General features: G+C 35.8%; 2 protein-coding genes and 1 long non-coding RNA gene across 3 annotated transcripts; 1 reads left to right on the top strand and 2 right to left on the bottom strand.

The window, feature by feature from the left end:
• Positions 1–13,107: 13,107 nt before the first annotated feature.
• Positions 13,108–14,009, bottom strand: LOC148804104 (uncharacterized). Its single transcript, XM_088899488.1, has 2 exons — positions 13,942–14,009; positions 13,108–13,831 (listed from the first exon to the last, which is right to left on the bottom strand). Exons 1-2 carry the CDS (start codon positions 14,007–14,009, stop codon positions 13,108–13,110), a joined length of 792 nt encoding a protein of 263 aa, XP_088755614.1.
• Positions 14,010–17,046: 3,037 nt separating this feature from the next.
• LOC104612446 (pathogenesis-related protein PR-4-like) lies at positions 17,047–17,820 on the top strand. The gene is made up of 2 exons (XM_010279862.3): positions 17,047–17,392; positions 17,482–17,820. Exons 1-2 carry the CDS (start codon positions 17,087–17,089, stop codon positions 17,671–17,673), a joined length of 498 nt encoding a protein of 165 aa, XP_010278164.1. The 5' UTR covers positions 17,047–17,086; the 3' UTR covers positions 17,674–17,820.
• Positions 17,821–22,068: 4,248 nt separating this feature from the next.
• LOC104612444 (uncharacterized) lies at positions 22,069–23,701 on the bottom strand. The gene is made up of 2 exons (XR_016084187.1): positions 23,094–23,701; positions 22,069–22,965 (listed from the first exon to the last, which is right to left on the bottom strand). It is a non-coding gene; the product is annotated as an uncharacterized LOC104612444 (long non-coding RNA).
• Positions 23,702–23,934: the final 233 nt, after the last annotated feature.

The following is a 23,934-nucleotide window of genomic DNA, read 5'->3' as shown; positions in this document are numbered from 1 at the left end:
CCCACATTTCTTAGTCCAAAATATTTTATATCACAAATTTATGTTTTAATGATTCCATCATAGATTTTTTTAATTTAAATATAATTTTTTAAGTTTAAATATTTTGAACTAACCAACCAAACCAAAAATTGACCCAAACCGATACAACCCGAGTTGGATGATTTTCACTAATGGTCAATTGATTTTGAGTGACCAACTCCCCAACCCAACCAGGTCGCTTTGGTTGGCCTAACAGCCTACAATTGAACCGAACCAACTCATGAACACTCCTAATTTTATCTAAATTAATAGTATAATCTCTAATAATTAACAATAGCTTAATATCTAATAATTATTGAAAATTTATAGAGAAAATACATAATTATTGAAAATATGTTGATAATGAAAATAAAAAATACAATAATTACAAAATTACAATTAATACTTAAAATATATATTAAATTAATCAATAAATAGTGTAATATCTAATAATAGTTTAATCTTTAATAAATATTAATAAATAAATTATAACAAAAATACAATAAATATAATAAATTAAATTTAAAAAGTTAAATAATAGTAGTTTAATATCTAATAATTATTGATTTTTTTGTTAAATAACAAAACAAAAATAGATTTATAAATAATTATTAAAAATACAATAAATATTAATTTTAGTATAAAAATATATATAATAAATATAGATTAAGATATATATTATTAATAATAAATATTTATTTTTTATGAAAGTTAGTTTCTAGATTATTAAATACTACCATTATTTAAAATTTTAAATATTAATTATTTATTGAATTTAATAATCTGTAAAATTATAATTTATATTATTATTACATGATTTTGTTATTAATTTTGTAAAATATTAAATTATTATTACTTTTAATATTATGTTATAATTGTTTTTTCTAGTTTTAAGATTTTTTTTTTAAATTTATTACATAATTTCATTAATTTAACTATTTAAATCTAGTTATTTTAAATATTTTGTTAGTTAAAATATTTAGTTATTTAAATATTGCAATAATATATAAAATACTTAAAATTTTATGTTATTTGAAATTTATTTTAAAGTTAATACATAATATTAAATATTTTTCTATGTAAATATTTAGCTACTTTTAATATTTTGTTATTTAAGATATTTAGTTATTGAAATTTTTAAATAATATTTTATTTTTTTAATGTTAATTTTTTATTATTTAAATTGAATGATCCAGAAAACCATAATTTATATTGTTAGTACATAATTATTAAATCTATTATAACTATTTTTTTATGTTTTTAATAAATATTTTAAAGTTATTATATAATTTTGTTAGAATATTTAAATAACTATTAAAATTTTTTAATTCAAAATTTTGGTAGAAATAGATAAAAAGTGGGGGAATTAGAAATAATTAAGGAGATAAATAGGAATTAGAGATAATTAAGGAGACAAATAGGACTTAGAGATAATTTAGGAGAAAGTGGGGGAGATAGTTTAAAAGAAATTTTAGAAGATGATACTATTTAGGTTATTAGGAACGTGTGGTGAGGAGAGAGAGAGAGAGATTTTAGGTAAATTTTTATGAGTCTGGATCTCCTGCCCACAAGAACTCTGCCAACGTTTATCGGAACCATACATGGAGAACATCTCATCATCTACATAGTATTATGCAAGGGGAAATGTTTCCAATTCACGGGGGGTAGTGTATTGTGGATAGGCATGGGTAGAGTTCTTGTGGGCAGGTGATCCGGACTCAATTTTTATGGGGAAGGAGAGCATTTCATTGGGTGGGTTTTAGGTAATCTTTTATATAGATTATCCAACTTCATCTTTCAATTATGATAGTCATGATTTTAAATATTTCCAGTACTTTTCTTGTTTATTTGTATATATGCAAAATTTTGTAAAAAAAAAAAGGAACCATTGTCTCCAATAAAACCCACCCAGTTTCCCTTGATAATGCTCTTCTATGTGCTATTCAATCTGTAGTTTGTTGATTCCATATGATGAAGATGGCATTTTCCTTTTTTATTTTTTTGAAAAACAATAGGGAGGGAGAGAGAGAAAGAGGACTATCATCGAAATAATAAAGACCAAGGCTTTTGTCCAATCAAGATAAGACACCAGATAGAAACCTATTCAATCTCCCAATCCGACTTAGCCTCAGAGTTCACCATTACTGGAGCTTTGGGCATGTAATAAGAGTTCTGAGATTTTAACCACATTGCCTAGGTTCTCAAGTTAATATTTAAACTATGAAGTATAATATAATATGTAAAGAGTAATTGAAAAATATTAGTCAACCCTATTTAGGTTAGGTTAATTCGTGAATACAGAGAGCTGCATAGTACACAAATACTTCATTTCGTACTAGATAACCTTACTGAGAAGCAATGCAACAGTACTATGATAACCTACGCAATAGAGATGATGGGTCAAAGTCATTACCTTAAGATAGAGATGATGATACCTTGACCCATCCTAGAACTTCATGTCGCATTGAAAGAGAACTATCAATAGGCAGAAACCCTACTTGCCTGAAGGAAAATGAAATTGGGATAATAAGGGAGATTACTTTATAGTAGTTTTTCCTTGGGAGAGAGATGTAAAATTTCATATTTTTATTTATATATTTTTTGTATTTTTATCTTTTTCCAATGTTTATAATTTAATTATAACACCAAAGGTTGACACCTCTAATCTAGTTGCCACTAAATAAAAAAACGACTTCATTTTGGGTCAATATCAATTTTTTTATTTCATTTCTATTATCAATAAAAATAATTATTATTTATCACACATATTTTCTTTAACATGATTAATATAATTAAAGTATCAGAGATACCTAAATTCTTTACACTTTTTATTGTTTTTATTTATTTATATTATAAAGTTTTATTATTTAACTATGACATCATAGGTTGACCCATTTGACTTGGATGGTTGAATTCCTTATCTACTGTCTAGATGGAAGAATAGTTTTGTTTTTTGTCAATTTAAAACAAAAAACATGCATGGGTTTTATATTTAATATAGATCTAATTAATAAAATTTATTGGTGAGAAAAAAATACCTTAAATATAGGATTTAATGAGAGAAAATGAAAGTTAATACTTCAAATATAAGACTCAATGATAGAGAATTGAATGAGGTGAAAGGTAGTAATTCAAATTACATTTTTTGTCATCACAATTAGAGTGTGACTAAAATAAAAAATAGGGTTAGTTTAGTTAAGAAAAGTTTCATATGTTCATAAGTCATACTTTTAATCATAGAATATATATATATATATATAATCAGAGGTGAAACTTGGGTCAGCTTGAGTTAGGAATTTGCTAAATTTGCAATGGGCCCAAATCCTAACACAAGCCCAATTAATTGAAATTCTTCAAATTGGACAACTCGACTTATAGCCTTGTGCATAAAATCACATTTATTTATTTATTTATTTGTCTGTTTTGTTTGGGACTACACAATGGAGATAGTCCATCCCCTAGACCCACAACCCCCAACCCTGGTACCAACTGGATTTGATACCAAGTCTCCACTTCGACCAACAAGAGACTACCAATTGGGCCTGTTGGCACCGTCGCATAAGATCACCTTTAAATGGGATTACTATACCTTTATACTGGCCATACAATCATAAAATCTATCAAATCTTTTTTACTGATCCAAACTGTCTAGATTTTTGTCCATATATTGAATATTTTTTTCAAGAAATCCAATATAATTTAATAAATCAATCAAATACATGATTATTTGGAATATCCAATCAAGCTGGTTTTTCAGCTCAGATATCACCTGCAGAGGAAGGCATTATTTGCACCTTTTTCTTTAGTTTTCTTTTGGTTTTTCCCCCCCAACATAAGGCTCAGTTTGGGAAAAATGCAAATACAAGGCTTATTAGAAATACTGTACACAAGGTTTTGAAACTCAATTTATAAATATGTAGAGCATAAAACATTGTATTCTGAATTATTTTATATATATTTGTACTATATATATTTTGCATTTGTGCTCCTTTTAATCTGAGCCTAAAAACCTAAATCATCAATAAAAATACAAATTTTTAATGCAATTGGAGACTTAAAAAGCCATTACCAATGATGAGGCAAAACTAGAAATATCCATATTTCCTTCATATTCTGTGAATATAAATAATCGCAGGAATAGGGGTGTTTGTCAATGTGGATGCTTTTATTTTCTGAATCAAAAACAATTGCCATGTGATAAAATTGAAAACATTTTCTGGTGTTGCAGTTGTTCTTTTTTTTTTTTTCAAAATACAAAATCATTCAATTTGGCAAACACCCCCTTAATAATCCATGGACTTAAAGTGGTTTTGGTAGCGATTGAGATGGTCTCTGGGTCCTGATGGGTACACTGGGCTTCGTATATGTTTGTTAAGCTGGGCTTTGGTGTAATTTCTAACGCCCATCTTCGAATTAGATCAATGCCCTGAATCCTGGCTGAGAAAATTGGTCCATTGGCCCTCATTATGTGTTCCCCTAACAAGCTTATATTCACGCGTATATGTATAGGTCTCCTAATTGGACTAAGTAGGCAAGCATGAGCGCACGTATGGGCTTTTTCTATGCACATCCAACCCATACATTGGATGGGGCCCCACTGGACATGGGCCGGATAGAAACAACCAAAAGTTTCAGTACCGGTTCGGGAGGTTTTTTAGAGATTGATACCTTAATTTAGCTTTGCAAAAGCTTTTATAAGAAACGTTGGCAAAAATCGTGGCTGTTTGACATCGTTGCTGTTTTCTGGAACAATGGCGCAATATCAGCGCCATGTAGAAAAAACGGTGCTCTAGGAAATAACTATCTGTTTGGAATTGTTTTTTTATAGAAAACGGTGCTCTGAGCCATGTCTTGGAAATCGGGAAGGCATGACTTGGAGCAACATCAAATTTGGTGTTTCCTAGAACTGCAGCTCCTTGTTGTCAACAGGGTAATGATGTGGCACTGGATAATAGGTAGAATTGCAGAAAACGTTTCCTGTAGCATTAGTACTAAACAGAAAAAATTATTGTTGCTTCAGGAAATGTCCTATTTGGCAACAACAATTCCAAACAAAAATAGGCAAAAAACAGTACTTCCAACCACACATCAGCTTTACCGTTTTCTGACTGCAACTGCAGCATCAACGCCAAACACTAGCCTAGATAGCCCAAACTGACTATTTTCAAGCCACCTACACAACTCTCTCTGGTGGCTTCTCAAGAGCACCTTAGCAAAAGCAACTCAACTAAAGCTTGAGCCCTCCCAAAAAAAAGCATAGCCATTTGCTCATATTGTTTCTCTTGCGCTGTTCATAATTTTTTTTTTTTTCTTTTTTCGTAGGAATCAGTATTACAACAGCAAAGAAATATAGAAACAGAAAAACAGAAAACAAGAAAAAACCAAAAACCACAGACAAAGAAAGAAAAGAAAAGAAACTAACAAACTAAAACCTAGATCATTAAGGAGGTCTTGGACCTTCCCACTACAACTCATGGGCTGCAGTGTTAAAAACCCTGTTCACAAACACCACAGAAATCATCCAAAGCAAACAATTCATGCATTAAAGGCCAGACATCTGGAGAGCAATAAAAGACTTTTCGGTTTATAGCATTCACCAGAACTACTGAATCACTAAACAAAGTTGATCTCTGGATGCCAAAGGTTTTAGTAGTAATACAGCAAACCAAAATAGCTCAAGTTTCTACATATTCTGCTGAAACGGCTTTACAAGGACTACAAAAAAATCTTTTGTTGTCATCTACTCAGACTGAAAAGACGATTGATTCTTGAGGGGAAGGCAATGCTTAGAGTTATAACTAGGTTCGGCATAGAACCTTCAAAAATTTCTGGCCTTCCAAATAACAATGACTGCAAACTCGAGCATAGACAAATATGATTCTGTTAAATTTGAAACTTGATTTAACTACCAAATTAACCCACCAATCAGCAAAAGAATTAAAAGAAGCCATATTTTCAACATAAAAGCTTAGACTACAACAACACCCGGTAGCTCTAGCATGGTCACAAAAGAAAAGAGAATGCAGGATATTTTCACTCTCTTTTTCACAGATTGAACATTTCTCCTGTCTTTATCTTCCTTCTAATCAGAATTTGATTCACAGCAATACTATCATGACAAGACAACAACGCCAAATTAAATGTTTTAGCTTTGCAGGAACTTTAATGGCCCAAGATTTTCTTCATAGTGGGCCTGATAATGGAGAGGAGGAATCTTCTTCATGTAAGTAGAGATTTTTGCTAACAGCTAAATGTTAGGCAGACTTAATAGAAAAGATTCCTTTTGAGTCAGGGGTCCATATGAGTTTATCAACACCACCAGCCCTAGGTAGGTCCATCTTATTGATTAAGCTTGTCGTGGCTTGGTCAAAAAGGCTCTGGATTTTTGCAATATCCCAACATTTGCAATCAAGTCACTAACCAACCTTCCTTGGTCTTGACTAGATCTAGGGCCTATGGGTTTAAAATACGGCAACCCTAGAACCCAAGGGTTCTCCCAAATGTCTTAAGTTTTCCCCGTTTGCCGCACTCCAGCAAATCCCCTCCTTTAAAATATCCCTTCGCATCTCTGTCCCACAACACATCCCTGCTGTGTATTGAGAACATCTCCCAAAGATAGTACCAGTCCCGATGATATCATCATCAGGAGATGTTTCTAATACAAGACGGGGATGTGCTGTGGAACGGATATGTGATCTCCCTTTAAAACCCTAAGAGCTATTGGGGGGCTTCTTAAGTACCTTTCTTGAATAACTTTAATCCACAGGTTATCTTTATCTAAGCAAAACCTCTACGCGAAATTTGCCAAGAAGGCTAAGTGAAGATCCCAAAAACCTAGTCCTCACATGGACTTGCTTTTGCAAATATTGGTCCACCTGATCCAATTGATTATTCTTTTGTTTTTTGATTCTCCCCATAAAAATTTCCTTTGATATCCCGCTAATTGTTTACAAATTCCTACTGGTAACAAAAAAACATAACATTGCATAGGAAGGAATGGTCGAGAGAACAACTTTAATCATTACCTCTTTTCCTATTGATGATAGGAAAGCAGATTTCCACCCATTAGTTTTGCTCTTCATTCTCTCATTCAGGTAATTAAAGATGCTTTTCTTTGATTTACCCAAAGATGATGGGGGGCCAAGTTGAAAGTTTTGAGACCTTCTTTATGCCCATTACTCTTGAAATAATTTTCTGATGTTTTTTATGAAGTTTTGGATTAAAGAAAATTTTAGATTTAGAGAAGTTCACCTTCTGACTAGATGTCTCCCCATATTGCTCCAGAATTTCCATGACTACTCCTCCTACATTGTTGGCCTTTGAGAAGATATAGGAATCATCTACAAAAAATAACTGAGTAATTGCAAGGCAATTTTGATTCATTTTAATTTCGGAGAGAGCCAGATGAATTAGCATGATACAAAGCAAGGGATAATACTTCAAACACAATTAAAAATAGGTAACGAGATAGAGGACCCCCTTTCCTAGGCCCCGAGAGGGATAGAATTTAGGACTAGGGCTTTCATTCATAAGTAATTGGTATGATACAAAGGAGATGCGCTGCATAACCCATTTGATGAATTTATATCCAAATCTCATTTTTCCTATCACATTTTTAATAAAAACCCATTCCACTCTATCATATGCTTTGTTCATATCTAACTTAACTTCCATGAAGTTTTGTTTTTTTTTTTCTATGTAGTTTTCATGTAATGAATTATTTCATTGGAGATTAGGACATTATTAGATATCAGCCTGTCGGAATAAAAGCATTTTGGTTTTGGATAATGATATTTGCGATGATGGGTTTTAGCCTATTCACAATGATCTTGGCTATGGTTTTATATATGTATCGCAAAAGCTAATGGTACGGAATTAGGAAGCATTCTTAGGGTTTCTGCATTTTGAAATTAAAGCAATGAAAATCATGTTTATGTCACTATGAAGGGAACCCTTTTGAAATTCTTTTATTGCTTCCTTGAAATTTGTGCCAATCTCACAACAATACCTTTAAAAAAAAGAGTTCAGATAATCATCAGGTCCTGGGGCTTTGTGGAAGCTCATTTGAAAGAGGGCTTCCTTACAAGGTGTTTGGTTCTGTGGACATTTACTCAATAAACACTACCATATAGGCACCACTTCAGCAATTCACTCTCATGCTCTTCCATACACATCGAGAATAGCAAAAATAGACTTCGGTTTCTATGCACGCCTACCACTTGGGGAAGTTATTTTTTAAAGCTTCCTCAAACGGTTAGGTGTTTTTTCTCTATTACGCTGATGTAATGCCTAGTGGCATCTAGTTGTCATAAACGGTTGTAATTATTACATTTCTCAGTTTTACAAACAAATAAAGCACAAACGTTGAATGAAAAAACATAAATGAAACCAAACAACTACTTAATCTCTTCATCTTCAACATATTTTTGCAAATCTATGTTATCTTCCTCACTAACCACCTTCTTACTTGGGCTAAGATTCCTTCTCCAGTTCTAAGGTCAGAGGTTTTGAACAAATCCTCAAAATGATTAACTAATAGCTTATTAATTTGTTCATGATCCGTAATCCAACTTTCATTCTCATCCTTCAACATTACAATTATATTCATTGCTCTCCTTATACAGGTTGCTTGGTGAAAGAATATAGTATTCTTGCCCCCCAAGGCCCCAACTATAATCAAGCTTGCCTTGACTTCTATGCCCATAGAATCTCCTCCCTTTTCAGTTCTTCATCCAATTTCTACTCTAACTTAGGGTATGTTTGGTTCAAGGAAATATGAGCCTGGAATCAGAATTGGAATGGCCCATTCCCATTCCAAGTGTTTGGTTGATCGGAATGGGAATCCCATTCACATTCTAGGTGGAATGGGAATCCCTCATATGGGGGAATGGCCATTCCCGACCCCTTCTAGGTAATGTGATTCCAAATCTAGTTTATGATTTCCTTTTTTGTTTTTTAGACAAGAATGCCCTCTCGTCGAACAGAGATTGCGAGTATAACTCGAACCCATCTTCCATCACCGAACAAAGAGCCGAATCAACCTCCGACGAGGTAAGACTGCTACTGAACCATTCTCCTCTACCTCTTCTTCCTCCTCTCCTTCAAAATTAACCGCCCATTTTAACCAAATTCATCTTCTTCTTCATTGATCTTCTGATCTGGCGTTATTGCTCGAGGGAGTTACATATCCCTTTCTATCTGTGAAAAGGGCATGTAACAGTTGGTATCAGATCCGATTGATCTTATAGACTCAAGAAGAGCAAATCTAGAAGCTCATCTCAGTCGTATCAAGAAGAACCATGAACAGATCCTAGCACGAATGGCAAAGATCGAAGACAAGTTGAAACAGATTTTGCTTCTCGTGGATAAAGCAACTGCAGCAAAGACTCCCCTTGGAGGATTGTTGAAAGGGGTAGATGTTGTGAATCCAATATCGAGCTCAGCAAGTCCCGTTAGTGAAGCAGCAACTGATATTCGGATGAGTAGAGTGAAGACTTTTGCATCTTAGGCAAAAGTTCACTTGGAGTGTTCCATGGTCAAAGTCACACCCGATGAACAACAAAATCCCCATGCCATAACCACCATCTCTCTTCACTTTCTCTCTCCTTCACCATTCCCAGTCCCTTCCTTGCCTCACCAATGGCTTCCTCTAAAACCCAAACCCTAATCACTACTTCTCTTGTCTCTTCACAATCTTGGCTTTCTCGCCCCGTCAATGGCTCATGATTCATTCAAGTTCACGCCAGGGAAGCAAGTTGGGATGAGTGACATTTGTGTTGAATATTTTGCAATTATAACAAATGGAAGGGAAATCTTTATTGAATTATAGAATTGGCTTTAAATAGCCTCACAATTGGAGATAACAGAAGAGAAACATGCAAATCCCATGAATAACAAACACTACGATCATGGGATTTTCCTAAGATAATGTTGAACAGAAAAGACTTTCAAACTCTAACTAATTCCCTAAAACTCAGGGATTATTCAACTAAACACAAAATTAAATAAACTAACAATACTTTTAACATCCTCCCCTAAACTGAACATGGTTCAGTTTACAAATGGGTTTAATTTGACTTCGAGCATATTGCGCATCTTCAAGAAAGTCTCCAGCTTCAATGGTTTGGTAAAAATATCTGCTACCTACTCCTAACTTTGACAATGAACCAACTCCACCACACCATTTTTAGTAAGATCACAAAGAAAGTGAAATCTGATGGCGATATGTTTGCTCCTTCCATGTAGCACAGGGTTCTTTGATAAATTGATAGTGGAGCTATTGTCACAAAATATCTTAGTAGCCTCCCTCTGTGTACAACATAATACTTCAAGTATTCTCCTCATCCAAATAACTTGACAAGCACAAGAAGCTGCAGCTATGAACTCAGCTTCAGTTGTTGTTAATGTGACAATAGGTTGTTTTTTAGAGAACCAAGCAACAGCAACAGAACTCAGTATGAAAACATATCCAGATGTGCTTTTCCTGTCCTCCAAATCTTCACCATAATCATTGTCACTAAATCCCATTAGACTTGATTCTGAATTTTTCTGATAAAATAGACCATAATCTACAGTTCCTTTTATGTACCTCAAGACCCTTTTTGCTGCCTGAAAATGAAGCTCCGTAGGGGACTCCATAAATCTGCTAATCAAGCTTACCACAAACATTAAATTAGGTCGTGTGGAAGTTAGGTACATCAAACTTCCTACTATTTGCTTGAAATATGTACTGTCAACCTTTGTTCCATTGACATCTTTAATCAACTTAGTTCCTGGAACAATAGGATTTTGGACTGAATTGCAATCATTCATTTGAAATCTCACAAGTACTTCCTGAGCATACTTCTTTTGTCCAACAAAAATCCCATCAGTTGTTTGTTTAACCTCCATGCCTAGGAAATAATGCATCTTTCCCATATCTGTCATCTCAAACTCAACCATCATAGACTTCTTAAATTCAAGAAACATTGCCTCACCATTTCCAGTATATATGAGATCATCTACATAAAGACATACAATTAAAATTGTACCTTATTTTCCATGCTTGATGAATAAGGTATGCTCATAAGAACACTTCTTGAAACCCACCTTTGTGAAGTAGGACTCAATACGACTGTACCAAGCTCTAGGAGCTTGTTTCAGTCCATATAAGGCCCTCTTTAATTTGTACACCTTCTGTTCTTCTCCTTTCTTGACATACCCTGGTGGTTGCTCCACAAAAACTTTTTCATTCAAGTCTCCATGCAAGAAAGCTGACTTTACATCATGTTGATAAATTAGCCAACTGTTTTGGGCTGCCAATGACACCACCAATCGAATTGTAGCATGCCTAGCCACAGGTGCAAAAACTTCAGCATAGTCTACCCCATATTCTTGTGTGTAGCCCTTAGCTACTAGCCTAGTTTTATACTTGTCAATTTCTCCATTTTCCTTGAGCTTTTTCTTGTAGAATCCATTTGACTCCGATAGTTTTTTCTCCTGTTGGTAGCTCAACAAGTTCCCAAGTATTATTTTTCACAATGGCTTCAATTTCTAAGTCCATAGATTTCCTCCATTTCAAACTTTTCATGGCGTCATCAAAAGTGATTGGATCACTGTCAACAAATAAGGTTATTTGAGCAGTATTTTCATTATCAGATAACTCATCCCCATTCACATAATCTGTCATCCAAACAGGAGGTCTTCTTAATCTTGGTTCTCAGATTCTGTGCTCCTCCAAATTGTCTCTAGTTGATTCATTTTTCGAAGATTCATTTTCACCAACTAAGTCTTTTGAACTAGTGTCCACCACTGAGTTCTCCTCATTTCCTTCAAGATTCATAGTTATCTTTTCTTCTCCTTTATCTGTCCAATTTGAACATGCTTTTTTGTCAAAAATTACATCCCTGCTGATTATGATTCTTTTAGTGAGTGGATTATACAGCCTATAGGCCTTAGACTCCTCACTAATCCCAAGCAAAACACATGGCACACTATTGTCTTCAAGTTTGCTTCTTAGCTTATCATTAACATGAGCATAAGCTAAGTAACCAAACACTTTGAAATGAGCAACTCCTGGTTTGTTCCCACTCCAAGCTTCTTCTGGAGTCATATCTTTCACAGCAAATGTTGGACATCTATTCAAGATATGAACACTCCAACACACAGCTTCAGGCCAAAAGGTCTTAGGCACCTTTGTTCTTGTGAGCATACAGCATACCATATTCATAATGGTACGATTTTTCCTTTCTGAAATCCCATTTTGTTGTGGAGTGTAGGCTGTTGTTAACTGTCTACGTACACCATTTTCTTCACAAAAGGTAGTGAATTCATGTGAAGTTAATTCTCCTCCGCGATCACTATGGAATGCTTTATTAAGTACCCCTGCTTCTTTCTTAACCATAATTTTAATCTTCTTGAAAACAGTTAGAGCCTCAGATTTTTCGAATAAGAAATACACCTAAGTCTTCCTACTAAAATCATCAGTAAGAGTCAAAAAGTACCTCTTGCCACTGTTGGAGATAGGATTAATAGGTCCACATATGTCTGAGTGAACTAGTTGAAGAATTTGTGATGATTTCTAGATGCTTTGTTGAGGAAATGACTCACGGTGTTGCTTCCCAATCATGCATTCTTCACAAATTTTTTAGGGAGCTTGCAGCATTGGTAATCCAGTAATCATTTGCTTCTGTTGCAAAGTTTTCAAACCATTGAAACTTAGATGTCCATACCTATAATGCCACAGCCAGCTTGCATCCTCTTGAGTAGTAGATTTGAAGCACTTAGGATCACAAGATGAGGCATTTGTTTGCAATGCAAACATTCTGTTTGGAGTCATCTCAGCTTGTAACAACAAACCTTTCTCAGAATGATGTATTTGACACACATTCTTTTGAATATGAATTGCAAATCCCTTTTCTTGTAATTGACCAATAATTATCAGATTGCTCTTCAATCCACCCCATTTACTTTAATGTTGATGTCTCCTTTCCCTTTGACACACATGCTAGAGTTGTTTCCCAGCTTTACATTCTCTCTGAAGCTTTCATCAAGTTTTGCAAAAAGCTCCTTGTCTCCACTCATGTGGTTACTACATCCAGAATCAAGATATCACAGCTTGTCAACGGTATCTTCTTGCATAGTCACATAAGCCATAAGCAACATTTCTTCTTTAGCTTCAGCAAAATTTGCTATGTTACCTTGCTCTTTGTTAGGGCACTCATACTGAAAATGCCCAATTTCATGGCAATGGTAACACTCAACAGTAGACTTATCAAATGAGCCTTGTCTCCCTCTTCCTCTTCCTCTACCACGACCTCTATAGCTTCCACGACCTCTTCCTCTACTAGGTGAGTTGTTTTCTTGACTCACTTTCAGCACTTGTTCCTCCATTACATGACCAATAATTCTTTGCTCATGCACAAACAGGTTGCTTTGCAATTCATCAATGGAAAGGTAATCTATCTCATTAGATTCCTCAATGGAACAAACCACATAATCAAATTTAGGTGTCATAGATCTCAGAATCTTTTCAATTACTATGACATCATCCATATTTTCTCCATGGATTCTCATCTTGTTGACTACTGTAAGCACTCTTGCAAAGTAGTCATTAACTGATTCTCCCACCTTCATGTGAAGCATCCCAAACTCTTTACGAAGAGCCTGCAACTGTGTATGTTTGACTCTAGTTGTGCCTTGATACTTCTTTTTCATCGAATCCCATATGTCTTTTGCAGTATCCTTTTTCAAGATTGTCTCCAAAATGGCTCGATCTATGGCTTGGAAGAGGTAATTCTTGGCTTCAAGTCCTTCAGTTTTTGATCTTCCAGAACTTTGTTTTGAGCATCACTTAGAACAGTTCCTTCAGGATATTTTGTGATCCTATTCTCTACCAGGTTCCAGTATTCTTTAGAGTGCAAGAAATTTTCCATGAGAATGAACCAATGATCATAGTGTCCGTCGAAATGTGGAATAGCTAGTTGCACAAAATTATTTCCTTCTCCTACCATTGACTCTTGCTGTTGCAAGTCAGAAAGCTACTGCTTTGTTGAGTATTCAAGCCCTAGTGAGGAGCTCTGATACCATATGTTGAATATTCTGCAATTATATCAAATGGAAGGGAAATCTTTATTGAATAATAGAATTGGCTTTAAATAGCCTCACATGAATAACAAACACTACGATCATGGGATTTTCCTAAGATAATGCTCAATAGAAAAGACTCTTTCAAACTCTAACTAATTCCTTAAAACTCAGGGATTATTCAACTAAACGCAAAATTAAATAAACTAACAATACTTTTAACAATTTGTTACTCTAGGAATATTTTTAATGTATGCTATTGTACCACCAAGGAATCGACTAAAGCTATGATGGCTGAATTGTGGTTGTTTGATGAATTGCCACCAACCAACCCACGCCAGGGAAGCTAGTAACATTAACATATTTTGCCACTTGGCACCTCCAATCATGGCTGAATTGTGGTTGTTTGATGAATTGCCAACTAGAAGGAAGAATTTAGTTCTTCATGGGTTAGGTCAATTAACTCAGACAAATAAGGCGACAAGACTCAACTTGGGGGCAAAATCAAGTAATGGGATTGAGCCACCTAGTTTTATTTTCTACTATTTGATATACACGTAGTGTTTTTGTGATTTTTGTTTGTTTATGTGTTTTTCTTTTTTTTTTCATATTTTCTCCTGCACTTGGTAGCAGGTTGCTAATGTGTGTATAAGTTGAAAATATATAATTAGATGTTTTTGATGTTCTTTTAACAGGGGAAAATTGAAAACTTTGGCTGATTTCAATTCCAACTTCTAGTTGAACCAAACAGTGACAATCGGAATCTGATTCTGATTTCTGACTAAACCAAACAGATGTCAGGAATAGGTGGTTTCAATTCCGGTCCTGTCCACGAACCAAACACACCCTTATTAACTTTGCTGCTGAAAAGAACATTCTGGAGCACTTCTCTCTAGGCTTATCTCCTCTTGCAAAGATTTTATTTTATCTTATACCTTCCCAAAATACTTTCTTATTCCATTTTCTTAATTCAACTTTCAGATTTCTACACTTCTTTTTTATGGAATCTTAGGAATTGCTTTCACTGGTTGAACTCCACATTTCCTTAATCATCTTTGAGCAATCTTCATGGGTAGACCAAATATTTTCAAACCTGAAAGGCCTTCTCAACTTCTTTTGCTCTGGAGAGGTGTCCATAACAATAGGGATATGATCAGAGCCACTCAACAACAGATGCAAGACCCCCTGGATTCTTGGAATAGATTGAGCCAATCCTCATTTGTTACAGTTATATCTATCCTCTCTTACATTGTCTTGACCCTCCCTCTTGTTATTCCAAGTGAACTTCCAGCCATGACTGATCAGAATTTTGCATCCAATTTTCCTGAGAGATTTTCTATTTCTTGCAAGAACTGAATTGCCGATCTGCTTTCCACCAATCTTGTCATCCTTAGTAAAGTTTAAATTTATGTCTCCTATACACACCCAAGGTCCTGAAACTTTCTGAGCTAAACACTTCCACTGGTGAAAGAAAAAAAAAAGAAGTTAATGACCCTAATTATTTAACTTATTCTGAGGACTGTTTTACATACCCCAAAAAGAGGCCCATTCTGGTGCACCACTTTAAACCAGTTGGTTCAACCTCACAACTGGTTGGTTCAGGTGATTTTCATTTAATTGGCCAATCGATCCAGTTTTTTATAGAAACGGATTATGAGAGTCACCTTTGACCCTTCTTTAATTTTGCCTGTATAAACTAAGGGTCCGTTTGGTTCACAGTTAGAATCGGAATCAGAATGGTCTATTCCCATAGTCTGTTTGGTTCAGACAGGAATGGGAATGATAATTGGAATAAAAAAGAATGGGATTTAATTCCCAAGAGAAGGGCAGAGAATGATCATTCCCTCAAATGGAAGAATGTCATTCCAGCAGGAATATTGAAAATGGGATTTCAATTCCACTCAACCAAACAATTGGTTCAGCTGATTCCAATTTCAGACCCCAATTCCCATGAACCAAGCGGAGCCTAATATCATTCTTATGAAATATATAGTTGATCTTGCCCCTAGACGACCTCTCTTAAACCTCCTTTAGCTAGATTGTCCTTTCATTCATTTTGATCATTTCAGAAACGAGGGCTCTTATTTTAAACGGGTGGACGATCTTCCACTGAGAAGAAGGTTGTGTACATTTTAATTGAAAAAAAAACATAAAATAAAAAATTGATAATTCAAGTAAGAAAGTTCATATTTTTCAAAAACAAATCAAATCCCTTTACCCAAAAGAAAATACAACAACAGATCGAATTTTGTTTCAGTTTCCCAACTCAAATATAAAAACGCAGCTTCTAGATGTTGTATTAGTGTGAGTCTCATTCTTCTAGATAAAGTAGGTTATCCAATTACATATTAAATTTAATTTTTAGGCTTGTTTGGTTTACCAGAAAATAAGAGAGAAAGAGAAAGTAAAAGAAAGTTCCCAAGAAGTTTTATGAAGTTTCTTGAACTTCCCCTCAACATTTTGTTTCTCTCATATTATCTGGTAAACCAAACATGTCCTAATCAAAATTCAGCCTGAATTCAAGCCTCACCTCTTATATAATGGTTTTCAAACCAATTAAGTACATACCTATAAGAGTTTTTGCTCTGGCTTTTGCTATGTGCCAAGCGGCTCTATGCTGAAATCTGCCTTTGGCAATAGACCTTGTGGGCCCTAAATTATATTGCCCGTCAGAAACTTCCTTCATAGTATGTACTTCTTACTTAGCAAAAAAAAAAAAAAAGTTTATAATTCATCACCAAACGACCCTTAACAGATAAGGAGCTTTTGAGCTTGACCAGTGGAAAACATGGCCACATCATCCATGTCGTCATGTGAACCTGTGAAGCTAAAAGATTCACCCAAACACGCAACTCATCCAGCCAGGTCCCACCCCACCCATCCTCAAATAAAAAATGTTTCCTTGTGTAAGTACATTTGATTTAGGCCTCCGCCCTCCAGTGCTCTCTCTCTCTAGATCTATATATTTATATATAGATAAATCAGAGCTTTCCAAAACCATTTTATGGAGGTGGATCGAAGAAAAAAAATGAAAATGGGGAGTTCAAATATGAGAACTGGGTTAGTCATGCTGCTATTGTGCTGCCTGACGGGTGGTGTGAGTGTGAGCGCCCAGAGCGCAAACAACGTGTATGCATCGTACCACTACTACAACCCCCAGCAGAACGGCTGGGACCTGAACGCAGTTAGCGCCTACTGTTCCACATGGGATGCCAACAAGCCCTTCTCATGGCGAAGCAAATATGGGTGGACTGCCTTCTGCGGCCCCGTCGGTCCCAGAGGCCAGGCCGCCTGTGGCAAGTGCTTGCTGGTAAGTCCCATTTAACATTAATTATATATTCTGCATGCATCTAAACAATTAAACTTAATTAGGATGAATGGATGGATGGATGGATGCAGGTCACAAACGTGAGAACAGGCGCTCGGGTAACAGTGAGGATCGTGGATCAGTGTGGCAATGGTGGTTTGGACTTGGACTGGGGTGTGTTCCAGCAAATTGACACCGATGGCAGCGGCTACAACGCCGGCCACCTCACTGTGAATTACCAGTTCGTCAACTGCGGCGATGGTTATTATGCTACTGATGAATGAGGCCACACTCTTCCATGTAATAAAATTGCATCTATATATTTATATGTATGTATGTATTTGATCCTTACTGCAAATCTGCAAATCTGTATGATTTGAACCCCTCCCCCTTACTGAAATAAAAGAGTGGATCAATCTGATGTGTGCATACATTTACTCTCTCTCTCTCTCATTAATTAAGATAAGCCAAAAATCATGAAGATAATAAGTGGGATGACGTTGATTCCCTTTTCTTTGACTTTTGGATTGATTACTTTAGACTTTGGAAAAAAAAATAATAATCAATTGCTTACAGATAAAAAGAAGAAAAAGAGTCCGGCCGGCCATCATTTTGATTAGCAAGTTCATAGCATTTAAGCCATCCGATGCATTCATCAATTAAAATTGGATGGTAGGGACCAAAACGGGCTTAATTACAGTAACTAAGCAATTATCATTATCATCCAAGCCTTATCTCAACCGGCTTCATGAATCTTGTTCCTTTGTTTAATTTTTGTGATCAGTTTCTAAATGGAAGCAATGGCAGTAGGATGAAAGAAATTGAAGGACGTCATATCATATAATTAACAAGTTATCACTATGTCATTGATCCATGCATGCTCATCAGAATTAATTCTATTTCATTAATTCCTACTATTGGTTCTCCAAAGCAATATCTCCTACATGGAAAGCAAGTAGAAACAATAAAGATATTGAGCCCGTGATTTTGTCTTTGAGGCCTGTCCCAGTTGTTTTCAATTTTAGACTCTTGGGTAGTTGGGTATCTCTGGATGAGTAGATATTCAGGTTGTCACTGAATGTATCCGGATCCATGTCCGATTGCCTAAACAATTGACTGTCAACCATTTCTTGTGTGAATAAGTATTTAAAATTAGAAGGATATTTTCTGAAACTCCAAACTCCTCTTACTTTGCCATCTCTCTCTTTCTTCTGAGGTATCACCTCTTTTAATTTTATTTCATCATGATTTTTCATTTTTTTGGCATCCGTTAGGAAACACATTCAGTGAGTACTTTATTTGATAAAAGTTGTCTTCAATCTTTTTCAATGGTAGGTTGGAAGTATTTGAAGGGACAGGTGTCAAAAAAAAATTGAAAGTATTCATTTAACATACTTACAATGACGTACTCATTTATGTGGTTTGTTCTTATTCATGCCACTTAGCAAATTATGAGGACCTCACATGGCAACCTGCTATCTGTCCTTGTAGTCGAGCTGTTTTTCATAAGAAAATAAAGGGATCGGATCCAATAGGCACAACATAATAAGCACATTCAGTGACCAATTTTGATGAATAAAATGCATGTCTAGAGATCCATAATGAAAGCTTAGAAATTTGCTTAGGTTTTTTTCTTAACTATGCACCAATTTATATTTTTACAGGAGATGATTGTGTATCCATACAAACTGGGTGTTCCAATGTTTATATTCACCACATCAACTGTGCCCTGGACATGGTATTAGGTAATAAGTTACATACATACTGTGAAGGAACCATCCAACCAAAAAGCTTAAGTTGTTATGTGAGGTCCTAAATAGGTTTTTATTCTCTAATACACCCCCTCACACAAAAAATACATCGGAATTTAAGCATGGACAAGCACAAGCCCACTCATACCTTGTGCTGATAAAATTTAATTAATTATAATGGGGGCAATGGGGATTGACTACTTGGTCATATAGGCTCTGATCCTGTGCATACATACCTTTATGAAGACCATAACTAGACCATTTGGTTTGGGAAATAAGGGTCTGGAATCAGAATCAAAATGGGCTATTCTGGTTCCAAATGTATGGTTGAGTGGAATCGGAATCTCATTCCCATTCTTGCTAGAATGGCATTTTCCCATTTGAAGGAATGACCATTCCCTACCCTTCCCTTGTCCCTTGGGAATGAAATTCCATTCCTACTAATTCTAATTCCCATTTCCATTCTTGTCTTGAACCAAATAGACTATGGTAATAAACCATTCTAATTCCGATTCTGATTATGACTGCGAACCAAATGGACCCAGATATACAACTGAATTTCATTTTCATTTTTCTTAAATTAATGAGGTGAAATATATCTGATTATATATTAATAATCTTGTCTATTACTGTCATTTTCACTCTCTTTACAGCTTAGAAGGGCTAGGGAAAGATAAAGCATGTCATGTGTATCCGGTATCATTGTAGAAAACATTAATGTGCAAAATGCTTTATATGGAGTTAGGATAAAAACTTGGCAGGTAGAAAATTGTCAAAGCCTAAATAGAAATTAATAACCAATTAGAAAAATAAAATAAAACTTTAATTGACATACTCAAATTTTGAAAACTATATTATTTGTATTGTTTCCATGTGTACAATACAAATTTATAAAAATATAAGGTTTTGCACTATACATAACTATATTTGTACTCCTAAACTGAGCCTTGAGTGCAAAACCCAGATGCTATTCCAATATGATTAGAACCGCATTTGATATCTCATTTACTTTACATTCTCTAACAATTTATATGTTATTATTTGCAAGTTCAACCATTATGTTAAGTGGATTTGCATTGGAAGATGTGTTACGTTATTCAAGAAGTTGATTTTTTTAAATTCCCTATACTTTTTATATGTCAATTGGATATTATATTTAAGCAATTTGTTTTGGATGTTATAATAATTAATAATTCAATTTAAAGATTTTATTTTTAAATTTCATTTTTTTTATTTAAATTGATTTTTATATATTAATTGCCACGAGATTTGTATTTAATAGGTAAAAAATGTTGAAATCAACTTGATATAAATAAAAAAAAAAGCAAAATCGGTGGATGTATGACTGCCACCTTAGACATAAAAAGCACCTAACACGGCAGTCCAAAGGATATAAGGCAGGGGTCTAAAGAGGTCTAAGCCGCTAGTTCAGACTGCCACCTAAAAATGGAAGTAACATCCCAATTAACCTAAGGTGGCGATCCAAAGATATTTACCCAATGGTTTAGACCGCCACCTTCATTAATTCTAAGCTGGTGGTTCTGATATACCGCCGCTTTAGGGATGATAGAACCGCCTTGGACCAGTCCTCAAAGGCAAGTCTTTTCTATCTAAGTCGATGGTCCTAATCTAGGCTGGCAGCGGTTTAGGGGGTGAACTCATGACTGTCGGTAGATTTATTCATGGGCCGGGCCGGGCCAGGCTTTGACTCTTTATTAATAGAAAAATGTTAGGCCTGAGCCCGAGCTCGAGCCCGGTCCGACCAACGGGCCTACAACTTGGGCCCGAGCCCAGCCCTGATAAAAAGCCCGAAGCCCGAGCCTGAGTCCGAGCTCGAAGCCCGACCTAATAAAAGAAATTCAAAATTTTCCCTATTCAAATGGACATTTTCTATTTTAATTTAGATGTTTTTTTCCCATATTTAAATGAACAATGGGCCTACAAGTGAATCAACAACATTCTCAAATCAAAAAATTTATTCAAATGGACATCACATAGGGTTTTTTACTTAGGTTTAACTATAGGTTGAGCCGGGCCGGGCTATTTTGACAAAGTCCGAGCCCGGCTCGAATTTTATACGGACCGAGCTTTTTGGCCCGAGGTTAAGCCTACGGGCCAAAAAGCCTGTTCAAACCCATCCGAAGGTCGGGCCGGGCCAGGCCAGGCCGACCCATCGGGCCACCTGGCCCATGAACAGGTCTAACTGCCGGTTTACCTCTGAAGCGGTGGTCTAAAGGCCTAAGCCAGTGGTGGTTCTAATCTAGGTCGTCATACCACCGCCACCTTAAATTATTTTTCTTGTAAGGCTGAGTTTAGAAGGAATACAAATGCAAATATGTAGAGTAAAAAATCTTATATTTGCATTTGTACTACTTCCAAACTGAACCTAAAATTAAGTGAACAAGATCTGTCACTTTGTGTAATTGTGAATTGGCTGAACTTGATGGCTGTGTCATGGATGTGGGACCAATCATAATGCCTCATGCAAGCCAATAAAATGCATATCGTCATAATTATTCAATCTCTCACTTTGCATTTATGGCTGGCACGGCACGGGAAGTTATTATCGGACCCACAGCTACAAACACAGCCATCTACTCCCATCAAAAACTGCTTCACGTTCCAACATGATATGACACTGCACATTTCAAATGATACATGATCTCCTCCCCACAAAAACCTTGTACGCATCCCGAGAGTTTTGGCATCCATCCGCACATCGGAAACAATGTTTCAGGGTGCATGCAGAGTTTTTATGGGGATGGAACCCAGACCCATCTCAAACATGATAGGCCGTGATCTTTTAGTGAGATGTGTGGTACCAGATCATGTTGAAGTGATTTTTTGTTGGGAGTAGATGCGGTCTCAGCCATCTAGTTCAGTTAATCATCCGCTCTCTTTCAAGTGACTCAATATAACAAGATAAGATAAGCCATGGTCCACAAAATAGATTAATTATTTAGGCAATTGACCCAGATACATCCAGTGATAATTAACGAGAACATCTACTTATCCAGTCTGATAGCCAAAGTCTCAAAAAAAAATGAAAACAGTAGTCAAGCCTCCTTGTTTCTATTTCCTTCTCATGTTTGAGACATTGCTTTTGAGAACCAATAGAATGAATGAGACAGTTATTGCTCTTTAATTTTCGTTCATCCGACTTCCATTGCTTCCATTCAAAAAGCACAAAATGAGAGGCAGGAATGAGTACTATTCATCCATACATGGCGAATTACATTAATGGAATTAATGCTTACTGTTAAGCCCATCCTGAGAACCATCTTCTTCTTGGCTAAAAAAATATCCAATTGTGAATCCTGATGAATGTATTGGATGGTTGGACTTTTTTTACCTGTAAGCAATTGATTGGATGGTTTAATTCTAACTCTATAGTATTCAAGCCAAAAGTCAAAGAAGAGAAAACCAATTCCATCCCACATGCCATCATCTTCATGAGAGAGAGAGAGAGAGAGAGATGAGGTTGATGATGCATTAATCCCTTCTTTTAATTTATTTCAGTAATTAAGACTATAATTAAGAGGGTTCAAATGAAACAGCTAGATGGATCATGTTTGCAGTAGGGATGAATATATATAGATGCAGGTTTATTAGGGAAGATTGCTTCTTATTGGGCACTAGCATTAGCATAAGCATCATTATTGCCGCAGTTGACGAACTGGTACTTGACAGTAAGGTGGCCAGCGTTGTAGCCGCTGCCATCGGTGTCAATTTTCTTGAACACACCCCAGTCAAGTCCAAACCACCATTGGAGCACTGATCCACGATCCTCACTGTTACCTTAGCGCCGGTTTTCATGTTTGTGACCTGCATGCATGGATCATGTTTCATGTCATCCAATTAATTTTCAATCAGTAGTAAATTACACTTATTGTTGAAATTAAAAGATAGAGGATCGAGATCGAGGAGGGTTCTGTTTGTTGGGACTTAATTACCAACAAGCACTTGCCGCAGGCAGCTCGGCCTCTGGGACCGACAGGGCCGCAGAAGGCAGTCCATCCATATTTGCTTCGCCAAGAGAGGGGTTTGTTGGCATCCCATGTAGAACAGTAGGCGCTAACTGCGTTCAGGTCCCAGGTCCCAGCCGTGCTGCTTGGGGTTGTAGTAGTGGTACGATGCAATACACGTTGGAAGCGCTCTGCCCGCTCCCGCTCACGCTCACACCACCCGTCAGGCAGAACAATAGCAGCATGAGTAACACGCTGCTCAAATTTCTTGAACTCACCATTTTCATTTTTTCTCTTCCATCTCCAACACCACCTGGATTTATAGCGTACCGGAGGACTCCTAATTAAACGCGCGTAAACTACTAAATAAACTAACTTTTTTTTTTTCAGAGTGGGACAAGGCGGCGGAGGCCGGAGGAGTTGCGTGTATGCATCGACTTGTCTGAGAGAGCTGTAGTTCAGCTGCTTTGAAGCACTCCCGGATAAACTATTAGTATCCATTTGAGAGGGTTTTCATATAGTGGTGTAAACGGTATCCGAAAATTCGAATTCAAGATTCAACTTAAACAAATCGAATTCGAATTATTCGAATTGAATAAATGGTCGAATTCAAATATGATTTTTATACCGAATTATTTAATCGGATCGAATTCAAATATATATATTCAAATATATGATTTTGATCCGATAAATATTCGAATTCGATAATATATATTATTTTAAAATTTTAGTTCAAGTTACACTCTTTTACACGATACCCAAAGTGTCCAACTGTTCATTTGTTATTACAAAGACAAATAAAAGTTATCTGACTGACGGATAAGACTAA

Source organism: Nelumbo nucifera, chromosome 1 (genome assembly GCF_055504915.1).
Source record: "Nelumbo nucifera cultivar China Antique chromosome 1, China Antique-T2T, whole genome shotgun sequence".
Lineage (NCBI taxonomy): Eukaryota > Viridiplantae > Streptophyta > Magnoliopsida > Proteales > Nelumbonaceae > Nelumbo > Nelumbo nucifera.
Note: the sequence above shows the minus strand (reverse complement) of the source record. Positions and strands in the feature narration are given on the sequence as shown.

Excerpts from the sequence above, each read along its gene's own strand:
- LOC148804104 (XM_088899488.1), bottom strand. The coding sequence starts at position 14,009 with ATGGTAGGAGAAGGAAATAATTTTGTGCAACTAGCTATTCCACATTTC. Across the intron at positions 13,832-13,941 it reads GACGGACACTATGATCATTG|TTCTGGAAGATCAAAAACTG; the intron begins GTTCATTCTCAT and ends CTCAAAACAAAG.
- LOC104612446 (XM_010279862.3), top strand. The coding sequence starts at position 17,087 with ATGGAGGTGGATCGAAGAAAAAAAATGAAAATGGGGAGTTCAAATATG. Across the intron at positions 17,393-17,481 it reads CCTGTGGCAAGTGCTTGCTG|GTCACAAACGTGAGAACAGG; the intron begins GTAAGTCCCATT and ends GGATGGATGCAG.